We start from the raw sequence: 12,182 nt of genomic DNA, 5'->3' as shown, positions 1-12,182 counted from the left end.
ATTCATGTCAATGGCAGGCTGTACTCTGCAGCAGGGCTGCCTGGGTAGACAAAATACTCCAGCAGCTACGTTGAAGGGGCTCAGACACTTGTGTGTAAGAATCCCTTATATGTTTGCTCTATATTTTTTTTATTGTATTATTATTTTTTGGACTCAGTTTCATTCAGCTTCTACAAAAAATTTAAGCTAAGATATTAGCCATAAACATTACCAGGCACAAATAATATTATATTGGATTAATCTCTTTTATGTACCGTATATACTCGAGTATAAGTCGAAATTTTCAGCCTTTTTTTTTAGGCTGAAAGTGCCCCCGTCGACTTATACTCAAGTCACCGCCATCTGCCTACATGATCAGCGTGTCATGCAGACAGACGGCAGCCAGCGTATGATACATTACATTCGGCGGCCATTCCACTATTCAAAAGCCGTGCCTCCTCCTCGTCTGTGATAGGCAGAACACTCCATTTCCCAGCAGGCAGTGTACAGCCCATCACGGACATTCTCTCATCCTCGTCCATGGTATGGGGATGAGAGAATGTCCGTGATAGGCTGACCGCTGACTACTTGGAAATGGAGTGTTCTGCCTCTCACAGACGAGGAGGAGGTGCGGCTTTTGAATAGTAGAATGGCTGCCGAATGTTATTTTTGACACGCTGATTGGTGGATGCAGAGCAGCACACGAAGGATGAAGATCGCCATACGGAGGCTGCAGATCGGCACATGGAGGCATGCACAGGACACAGGTAGGCTGCACAGGACACAGGTAGGCTGCACAGGACACATGCACAAGACACAGGGACACATGTACAGGACACATGCACAGGATACAGGTAGGCTGCACAGAACACATACACAGGACACATGCAGGCTGCACAGGACACAGGGAGGTATGCAGCTGCAGATGGGCATTGTTGACCCTCTTTTTCCACTTACAGTAGCTGTGCATTTCTCACCCTCGGCTTATACTCGGGTCAATACGTTTTTCCCAGTTTTTTTGTGGTAAATTAGGGGCCTCGGCTTATATTCGGAACAATCTATACTCGAGTATATACGGTATATATCTTAAAAAGCATTGAAACGATTACACATTACATTTAAATGCTTTCATGAAAAAGACTAGTTATGAAATACTATATTATAACAGTTTGTACAATTAGCCATCTATATGGGTGAAGTCAATCAAGCATCAGTGACACTGTTCCTTGTATGCAGACCCGCTGAAGCCAATATCAGCCCAGCATATCTTTGCATTTAAATCACTACGCAGTCACACAAGCATGAAAAAGTTATTTGTGCATGTTGGAAAGCTATTGCAGATATGACCCCTACTAGTCAAGATCGTGCTAGATGTATGGCTGAACCCTTCCTGTTTTCATGTAAAACAGGAGCACAGAAACAGGAAATTACATCATAACCATGTAGTGTAGCATCAGTGTAGCATCCAGTTTTTTATTTTAGATCAGTTTTAAAGGGAATCCCTACTTAGGTTTACTTTAACTCTGCCATGGGTAAAGAAATACATCTAGTGCTTCTGGGTATGAGGATCATGTGGCTTAATGTCAAGTGGTAGTACTGGTGCTTTGCAGTGGTGTAGACATTTTTTTTTCCGTGGTGGTCAGTTCTCTTAAATTATAAGGTTTGGAGGCACTCTTTGACACCTAGAGGAGAAGAATAAGGAGGCACACATAGTGAGTTGCAGTGAATTGTCTAACATTGAGAGGACCTTAACCTAAGTACAGAGTACAGGAATAATGAGTATGTAATGTACAGAGTGCAGGGGTCAGGAAAGGGTAACACAGAGTGCCGTAGTCAGGTGTGTGTAATGAACATAGGGCAAGGGTCTGGGTCAGGAGTATGTAATGTGCGTAGTGTAGGGGTCAGGTGTATGTAATGTACATATTGCAGGGATCAAATATATGCAATGTACAACATGTAGGGTTCAGGAGTGAGTAATGCATTGGGTCAGGCGTATCTAACGTACACAGTGCAGGATTCAGAAATATATACAGTACAGCCTAACTCACAGCCTATAATTCTTTATCCCCACCACCCCTTCGTGCATAACACAGCAGTACACTCATGGTATATACACATAGACATATACACACACATTGTATACACACATACTGTATTCACATATATACAATAACAATATTTACTCACACACAAAACAACTTGCCCCTTTGGTGACATAGCTGACTGGCAGGAAGATGTGAGGGTGCTGAGGAGAAGCAGCATGTAGGGCCATGCCCTGTTTAAGGATGCCCTCCTCATACAGTATCTCACAAAAGTGAGTGCACCGTTCACATTTTTGTAAATAATGTGTTATATCTTTTCATGTGACAACACTCTAGAAATGACACTTTGCCACAATGTAAAGTAGTGAGTGTACAGCTTGTAGTGTAAATTTGCTGTCCCCTTTAAAAAACTCAACACACAGCCATTAATGTCTAAACTGCTGGCAACAAAAGTGAGTACACCTCTAAGTGAAAATGTCCAAATTGGGCCCAATTAACAATTTTCCCTCTCCGGTGTCATGTGACTCGTTAGTGTTACAAGGTCTCAGGTGTGAATGGGGAGCAGGTGTGTTAAATTTGGTGTTATCGCTCTCACGCTGTCATACTGGTCACTGGAAGTTCAACATGGAACCTCATGGCAAAGGACTTTCTGAGGATCTGAAAAAAAGAATTGTTGCTCTACATAAAGATGGCCTAGGCTATAAGAAGATTGCCAAGACCCTGAAATTGAGCTGCAGCACGGTGGCCAAGACCATACAGTGGTTTAACAAGACAGGTTCTATTCAGAACAGGCTTTGCCATGGTCGACCAAGGAAGTTGAGTACACGTGCTCAGCATCATATCCAGAGGTTTTCTTTGGGAAATAGTGCTGCCAGCATTGCTGCAGAGGTTGAAGGGGTGGGACATCAGCCTGTCAGTGCTAAGACCATACGCCGCACACTGCATCAAATTGGTCTGCATGGCTGTTGTCCCAGAAGGAAGCCTCTTCTAAAGATGAAGCACAAGAAAGCCTGCAAACAGTTTGCTAAAGACAAGCAGACTAAGGACATGGATTACTGGAACCATGTCCTGTGGTCTGATGAGACCAAGATAAACGTATTTGGCTCAGATGGTGTCAGGCATGTGTGGTGACAACCAAGTGAGGAGTACAAAGACAAGTGTGTCTTGCTTACAGTCAAGCATGGTGGTGGGAGTGTCATGGTCTGGGGCTGTATGGGTGCTGCCGACACTGGGGAGCTACAGTTCATTGAGGGAACCATGAATGCCAACATGTACTGTGACATACTGAAGCAGAACATGATCCCCTCCCTTCGGAGACTGACCTGCAGGGCAGTATTCCAACATGATAATGACCCCAAACACACCTCCAAGATGACCACTGCCTTCCTAAAGAAGCTGAGGGTAAAGGTAATGGACTGGCCAAGCATGTCTCCAGACCTAAACCCTATTGAGCATCTGTGGGGCATCCTCAAACGGAAGGTGGAGGAGCGCAAGGTCTCTAACATCCACCAGCTCCGTGATGTCATCATGGAGGAGTGGAAGAGGACTCCAGTGGCAATCTGTGAAGCTCTGGTGAACTCCATGCCCAAGAGGGTTAAGGCAGTGCTGGAAAATGATGGTGGCCACACAAAATATTGACACTTTGGGCCCAATTCTGACATTTTCATTTAGGGGTGTACTCACTTTTGTTACCAGGAGTTTAAGCATTAATAGCTGTGTGTTGAGTTATTTTGAGGGGACAGCAAATTTGCATTGTTATACAAGCTGTACACTCACTACTTTACATTGTAGCAAGGTGTAATTTCTTCAGTGTTGTCACAGCAAAAGATATAATAAAATATTTACAAAAATGTGAGGTGTGTACTCACTTTTGTGAGATACTGTATGTGAGCTAACTGAAAGCAACATATTGGCAGACACAGACAACAGGCAGAAGAAAAACATGGGCGGCAGCAACCTTGGGACGCACCAGGCAAGAGAATCATGGCACATGCCCTGGGTGTCCCGCCTGACCCCTATGCTGCAGATGCTGGGGGATTTTGAACCCCCTTATGCCCCCTGTATTTATGCCCCAGGTACTTGGTCATTGACCGCTTAGGCACTAAGTTCTGTCACATGGGGAAAAAAAGAGAATCCTCAAACCTGTGTAAGCTCCAAGTAGGTGAACAGAGCAGCGTGGGAGCAGAAGAAAAGTAAGTATAAGCAATCTCTTGGGCTGCTGAAACCTGCTGGGCTCAAAGCATAGTTTCATTTAAGGATCATCTTCTTTATATTTATTGAAACCTTTCTCAGTGTAAGGATTTCATGGAAAAATAAAAAAATGGGGTGCAAGTCGGTAGAATACAATTCTTTGATAAAATATATTTTTAAAAAACATACACTGTAAACATTTGTTGAAATAGCATTTTTTTTTTCAGTGCCCAAAGGAGAACACTCCCAGTACCAACATGATCTCTCAGTCATACGTCATGTGTCTGCATCTGCCCTCCAAGCTCAAGCCTCAGACAGAGTCTGCCAGCTTTCAAAACCAAAAACTCGAAAGTCTCTCTTTGAGGGATATGATCCCTACAGAATTTCACCTGCAGCTAAGCATGCTGAGGCCTCTCCACGTATTGTTGAGCTCTGCATCCCCCCAGCTCGCAGACAACGTCAAAAGAAAATCTAAAACATTTACTCTGTTGTCTCAAAAGCAATTCATAGTTCTTGTTTGCTGGTTGTCTACATGGAAGTTGCATGTAAAATATTGTGAAATAAAATTTGGCAAAACTGGATATCCACCTAAAAGTCTGGAAATAAATTAGTAATACAGCACTTAAAGTATAAGTAAACCCCCCTTTTGTTTTCAGCCAAGGAAGCTACCGTCTTTGCCTCTGTTTAATCTACAACTGCCATGATGCTGCTCATGTGATCAGTTATGACACCAGTCATTGGATGGTTTGACAGTTTGGTTGAGAGCACAAACAATGGGAGTGTTACATTTCCGGCACGTGCCAGAAATTAAACAGTTTTTTTTAAACTAGTAAATGGATGGGTTTACTTCCGCTTAAGCAATTAGATAGTACCATAGAAGAGGAAGGAAAAGACTGGAAATGGTGTCCAGGAAGGCACAGAATTCTGACATGGGAATGAAAATTTACTACTGGAAAAAACACAGCCAAGCAATGTACGTGATGCTTTTTTGTAAATTATACTAAAGCGTCATTTACACTTGCAGATGCAGGTGGGGGGGCATAAAAATGGGTGGTTGAGCCACCTTTTTATTGCTCTCTTTAAGCTGCAAAGGCAGTCGAACGGGGGTGCACATGTCACATACAAAATTATCACTGTTGTGTTCAGTGGGTAGTACTGCCGCTGAATACAACCCATTCAAGTAAATGAGGCACACCACACCGTGGTTGCAGCCCGTTTATAGGGTTAAGACAGGAGGTGAAGAGGCGACATATCACCTCCCCATCATCTGACACCCCTGAAATGCAATCCACCACAGATGGCTGGGGGGCAAGTACTGCCACATATGTAACCCTATCATTACAGTTCATCTTTCAGATAAAGGCACATATTCGACAGCACACCAAGGATCCTCAAATGTCGCCCAAAGGTTTTTATAGCAGAAAGATCACATCACGAGAGCAAGTGCAACGTTTCGAAGCCTCGCAGGACCCCTGCGAGGCTCCAAAACATTGCACTTGTTCTTCTGATGTGATCTTTCTGCAATAAAAACCTTTGGACGACATTTGAGGATCCTTGGTGTGCTGTCGAATATGTGCCTTTATCTGTGATGTTTCCACTAACCAACTGGTAGTCACTTCAGCACCCACTATCAATGAGCCTTGTTCCCAGGAACGTGTGCGAGGGGAATATAGACAAGAAGTTCATTTTTCAGGACAAGCTTTAAGGCTCCATTCACACTAATGCGTTTTTTTATGCATTTTGCAAAAATGCATGGGATTTTTTTAACATGGGTTCCTATGGAACATGTTCACATCAATGCATTTTTGTACCTCTGCGTTTTTGGAAAGGGTCAGGGACTTTTTTTCGTGCGAAATGCAGTGTTTTGCATGTAATAGAATTCAATGGACCAGCATCAAAAACGCAAGTACAGCGTTTTTGCAGCGTTTTTACAGTGTTTTTGCTGCGTTTTTGACGCATTTTGTGTTTTTGGCGGGTTTTTTTATACAGTCTAAAAACTGTAAAAAAACACGCAAAACGCGGCAAAAACGCTGCAAAAATGCTGTAAAAACGCTGCAAAAACGCTGCTCAAAAACGTGGCAAGCATCACAAAAAACACTGCAGAAACGCTCAAAAGCAACATGCATAGATGTGAATGGAGCCTAAGGCTCCATTCACATTAGCACGTTTTTTGATGCATTTTGCATTTTGCAGAAATGCATGGGAATTTTTTAACATAGGTTCCTATGGAACATGTTCACATCAATGCCTTTTTGTACCTCTGCATTTTTGGAAAGGGTCAGGGACTTTTTTTCATGCAAAATGCAGCATTTTGCATGTAATAGAATTCAATGGACCAGCATCAAATACGCAAGTGCAGCGTTTTTGCAGCGTCTTTACAGCGTTTTTGATGCGTTTTGCGTTTTTGGCGTTTTGTTTTTTTTTAGACTGTATACAGTTTTAAAAAAACGCAAAACGCGGCAAAAACGCAGCAAAAACACTGTAAAAATGCTGCAAAAACGCTGCTCAAAAACGTGGCAAGCATCACAAAAAACACTGCAGAAACGCTCAAAAGCAACATGCATAGATGTGAATTGAGCCTTAGGCCTGATTCACACCTGTGCATTTTAGTGCTTTTTGCATTTTGCAGATTTGTGTGTAGCTAAAAAATTGGGGGGATATTTATTATATCAAAAAGTAAAAAATGTTTTTTTTTTCAAAATTGTCGTTCGTTTTTTGTTTATTGCACAAAAAATAAATATACCTTAGAGGTGATCAAATACCACCAAAAGAAAGCTCTATTTGTGGGAAAAAAAGGACGCAAATTTTGTTTGGGTACAGCATTGCATAACCGCACAATTGTCAGTTAAAGCAACGCAGTACTAAATTGTAAAAAGTAATGGTCAGGAAGGCTATAAAATCTTCCGGGGCTGAAGTGGTTAATAAAAGAATTGTCAAAAACTTGTGTACTGTGTCAGGAACAGTGTCATTACTGGTTTCACCTGCTGGTGGCACTGTTACGCTCAGCACCAAAGGGTGTAATTCCAGTGGCCACCAGCGTGTGTCTCCCTGCCTGGACTACAGACCAGCTATCAGGCACACCTGTTATGAGTCTGCTGGTCTATATAAACCCGCACTGAACTAAAGCTCATTGCTTCAGAATTCCTCTGCTAGCCCTTGTCCCTGCTTTTGTTCCTGCTTGTTCCAGTTTGTTCCTGGACCCTGTCCTTGAGTCCTGTTCCCTGTTCCCTGCTCCTTAAGGTCTGCTTCCTTATACCTGGTTTCTGTTCCCCTGTTGATTTGTCCCTGCCTTGTTTATTCCATGTTTGTCTCCTTGCTTGTGTATATGCCTGTGTATATATACTAGTTAGTGTATACCTAACCCCTCCCCTACTACCATCTGAACAAATCTTGCACTTCATCTCTCATTGGAGTATGATAAAATAACTTCTCAGGAATACTCAAATTGAAATTTAATACACTGTTTTGGAACCAGGAATCCATATGGTAAACAGACTGTATCCTCTGTTTGTTGTTTCTATCTTGAAACATGTGTAACGCTACATGAACAACACATTTTAATAATAATATAAATGCTCTCTGCCTACACCCACCCCTGAGGAAGGAGATACACACTCCGAAACGCGTCGGGTGCAAGAGCATTCTTCAGCTGTGTATATAATGTCTGGTATGCGTTCCATGTAACTTTTGTTACACCACTATTGTGTTTTTAACATTTGAATTGAATAAACTGTATTTTTACTACTACATTTTTAATCTTGTTTACGTGCCTTAAAAGTCCACCTTTAGGGGGCCCCTTTTCTTGTTTAGTTTCATTACTGGATGTGGCACAAAAAATACAGCAAGCCGCCGTTCTACAATAGACCGTGTAAACAATTTACTGACGTTCTTGACAGTGTCCATGGACACCCTCCCAAAATTGGATGCCCGGGGCTCGGATGGAAGGGGGGCAGGGGGACCCATCATGGTTTCTTGCACCGGGGCCCTGAAGGTTCTAGTTACGCCTCTGATATGAATTGGTATATCATTTACCTGAGGGACCGCTGTTGTGACAATTACTGTAGTAATAACCGCTACCACTGTGATTGCTGCAGTCTTCCAGTACCAGTGTCAAATGACTTTTCTTCTGCATATAAGCACAGGAGGTCACTTGGACAGTATCCTCTCCATTTTCAAAATGTCTAATGCCCCGTACACACGGTCGGACTTTGTTCGGACATTCCGACAACAAAATCCATGGATTTTTCCGACGGATGTTGGCTCAAACTTGTCTTGCATACACACGGTCACACAAAGTTGTCGGAAAATCCGATCATTCAAAACGCGGTGACGTAAAACACGTACGTCGGGACTATAAACGGGGCAGTGGCCAATAGCTTTCATCCCTTTATTTATTCTGAGCATGTGTGGCACTTTGTCCGTCGGATTTGTGTACACACGATCGGAATTTCCGACAATGAATTTTGTTGTCGGAAAATTTTATATCCTGCTCTCAAACTTTGTGGGTCGGAAAATCCGATGGAAAATGTGTGATGGAGCCTACACACGGTCGGAATTTCCGACAACAAGATCGTATCACACATTTTCCGTCGGAAAATCCGATCGTGTGTACGGGGCATTAGAGTCCTTTCACATTGGGGCTGGCGGGTGTCGGCGTTAACGCGGCACTATTTTTAGCGCTGCTTTACCATTGTTTTAGCGGTGCTATTCGACCGCTAGCGGGACGTTTTTAACCGCTGCTGCTTTTAAATAATGCTTTTAACCCCTGCTAGCAGCTGAAAAAGAGTTAAAACCACCCGCAAATCGCGCAGCGCTGCCCCCATTGTTTTCAATGCGCAGGGGCGCTTTAGAAGCGAAAGATGCGGCTTGCAGGACTTTTTTTACCATCCTGCAAGCGCACCGCTCCAGTGTGAAAGCCCTCGGACTTTCACAATGGAGAGACAGGAGATGCTCTTTACAGGTGCTATACATGTGCTATTTTTAACCCTGTAGCGCCTGTAAAGCGCCTCAGTGTGAAAGGGGTCTAAAGGTATTGTCTGGACAAGGAGGAGAGGCGGGGCAATGAGTCACACTACAATTTTAGTGTCACGTGAGCTATTTGCATAAATTATTGCATGTGATAATTTAAAGCAGTATTAAACCCAAAACCAAATGTAATATACTGCAGCTTACCAATCTAGATGTGGTGGCTGCGTTATTTCTATTTTTTTAGGCTTCTTATTGCATCTATGGCATGCAATGCCAAGCTGCTGTAAACAAAATATTGGCATACATTAAAAAAGGGATTAACAGCGTGTCCAAGATGGCAGAGTGAGTGGACGTGCTTCTCAGAGCTCTGCTGCCTAATAGATCCTGATACCCATCTAATTGGTCATGCACGCCCTGTGCTGATCTTAAATAGCAGGGAATGCCTTCTTGACCGGCCGGTCGAAGCAAAGGGGGAAAGAAACTCAAATTCCCCCCCGAAATACCGCCGGCCACCAGCACCTACAGCCGGAGGCCAAGCGAGCAGACGCCTCGTGCCAACATGGCGTCGCAGACAGACGCACAAGTGGGAACTGCTTTCTCTGCCCCAGGCATTCCGGAGGTCATGGAGGTGATCGCCACATGTCGAACAGCTGTTGCTTCGTGCCAGGCGGCCCTGACCACAAATATTGAGGAGGTACAGATGGATGTGGGCCTCATCAGGCAGGACCTGGACAAAGTCCGTTCCAGGATGACTAAGGCCGAGAATCGGATGGGACAGGTTGAAGACGCAGTGGGCGACAACACCAGCGTGATTCGATCGCTGCAATCCAGGGTGAAAATGTTGGAACACCGTGCCGAGGATTCCGAGAACAGGTGCCGCCGGAACAACATCCGGATTGTGGGACTGGCAGAAGGCATCGAGGGTAAGAACCCCACTGTGTTTGCAGAGGAACTTCTCCGCTCCCTGCTCCTGGCCGCCCACCTGTCCCCCTACTTTATGGTGGAGAGAGCCCACAGACTGCCACCACAACCTGGCCCGCAAGGCTCTCCTCCTACTTTTATTATGTGTCTCCTGAACTTTTTTTTTAACAAGTAAAGAAATATTTATTTCGATTTTTACAGTACAAGCGATGCATATACACAGTTGTTCACATAGGTATTGTTACATGATTTGTCACAGAACAAATGGGCTACACAATTGAACAGGAGAATGATGTGCAGGGGTGTCAAGTTACAGCACATTAGAATATGGGTTCGGAGATAGTAAACTTCAGCAATACTATTTGAGGAGGTCCCGGGGGAAGGGAGGGGGGGAGAAGGGGGGGGGAGGAAGGGAGTGAAGGGAGGACCTCATCCAATTTGCCAGTTTCACAGAATTCAAACGTCGACTAGACACTATTGCAGGGCAGGTCCAGCAACTATATCTTGGTGATCATCGACTACTTCTGTACCCCAGGCATCTATCCATCCCGACCATATTTTGTCAAATTTGCCAGGGCAGTTTCGGCTGGCATAGGTAAGCTTATACAATGGCATTACTGAGTTCAGCGTTAGATGCCATGATGACACCTTGGGAGGCGTAGCGTCCTTCCAGTGAAGGAATATCTCTTTACGAGCATAGAATGTAGCATAATTAAAAAATAATCTAGTATATTTACCTCTTGCCCTAGAGTCAAAAACATTGAGCAGCATTAGCTTGGGGTCTGATTCCAGTTCCAGAGTGGTAACCCGGTTAAGGGTGTCAGCTATCTCCGACTAGTAGTATCCGAGGCGGGGACATGACCATATCATATGAAAGAAGGAGGCAGAGCTCTGACCACATCTAGGGCAGGCCACTGGGGTATTAGGATTCATAATTGTTAACCGTTTTGGAGTATAGTAGGCTCTGTGGAGGAACTTGACCTGCATAAATAGGTCTCTGGCCGAGATCATATTAATGACCAAGGAAGATACACATGTCTCCCATTCCTCCTCTGACAAATCTGGGATGTCTAATTTCTACTTAGCTAGGGATTTTTCAAGTTTCTTTAACAGAGTAATAGAAAAGTGGAAATATAGGGAGGAAAGGGGTTTATCTATGGTTTTGGCTATAAGTAGTCCCTCCACAGAGTCTGATTTCAATATGAGTTGTGCTGGGAATTGTTTCCTATACGCATGTTGAAGCTGGTAGTATCGAAACAACATCCACCCCGGTAGTGAGTAGGCACTTTTGAGATCAGGGAAGGACCTCAGCTTACCCCCGGTAACTATATGCTTCAGTTTAACTATACCCTTTCTTGCCCAAACCTGGGGGTCTGGAACGGTATTCATGTGTGATAGGTTGGGAATACCCCAGAGAGGAGTGTGGGGAGAGAACGTCTCAGGGAAGGCAAAGCGTGCTCTGGCTTTATGCCATACATTGATGGTTGTGCGCATCAGCTCCGTGATGCCAGGGTGAGATCTCGCCCCCCTAAATACCATGTTGCTGAGGGAGGAGTATGAGCCCATTATGGCTGCTTCGAAGGTCACTGCTGGGTTGTCTTGTAGTTGGGAAAACCACCATCTGACCATCACCAGGACGGCCGCCCAGAAGTAGATCTGAAAGTCTGGAAGGGACAGGCCTCCCTGGGTGACAGGCAGCTGAAGGGTAATAATGGCCAGTCGTGGCGTCCTACCATTCCAAACAAAGGAAGATATTATGCTTTTTAGTTTTGCGAAGAATGAGGTCGGAGGGATCAAAGGGGCATTTCTAAAAAGGTAAAGGAATTTGGGGAGATAGACCATCTTAAGTTTACCCTACCCACTGGTGATAGGGGAAGGGTCCTCCAGGCTATACATTTCTGCGAGAAGTTTTTAAGTAATGGTTGAAGGTTCAGTTCATAATATGAGGATAATGGCGTCCCAATCCTTACACCTAGATATTTGAACTCTGATCTCCAGTTTAGTGGGGTGCCATTTTAACCTTAATACCCGAGAATGATCCGAATTCATCTATTATTTGTAATACTGGTGGGAGGGAAGAGA

At 44.1% G+C, this 12,182-nt stretch overlaps 1 protein-coding gene across 1 annotated transcript in view; it reads left to right on the top strand.

The window, feature by feature from the left end:
* SPMAP2 (sperm microtubule associated protein 2) overlaps nt 1-4,792 on the top strand; it is a 73,379-nt gene extending 68,587 nt beyond the window's left edge. Inside the window, exon 7 of the mRNA XM_073592200.1 lies at nt 4,439-4,792. Coding sequence (XP_073448301.1) covers nt 4,439-4,686 — 248 coding nt within the window. The 3' untranslated portion in view covers nt 4,687-4,792. The remainder of the gene's footprint in view (nt 1-4,438) is intronic.
* Nucleotides 4,793-12,182: the final 7,390 nt, after the last annotated feature.

The sequence above is a fragment of the Aquarana catesbeiana genome, linkage group LG01, assembly GCF_042186555.1.
Source record: "Aquarana catesbeiana isolate 2022-GZ linkage group LG01, ASM4218655v1, whole genome shotgun sequence".
In the NCBI taxonomy this organism is placed as follows: domain Eukaryota; kingdom Metazoa; phylum Chordata; class Amphibia; order Anura; family Ranidae; genus Aquarana; species Aquarana catesbeiana.
Note: the sequence above shows the minus strand (reverse complement) of the source record. Positions and strands in the feature narration are given on the sequence as shown.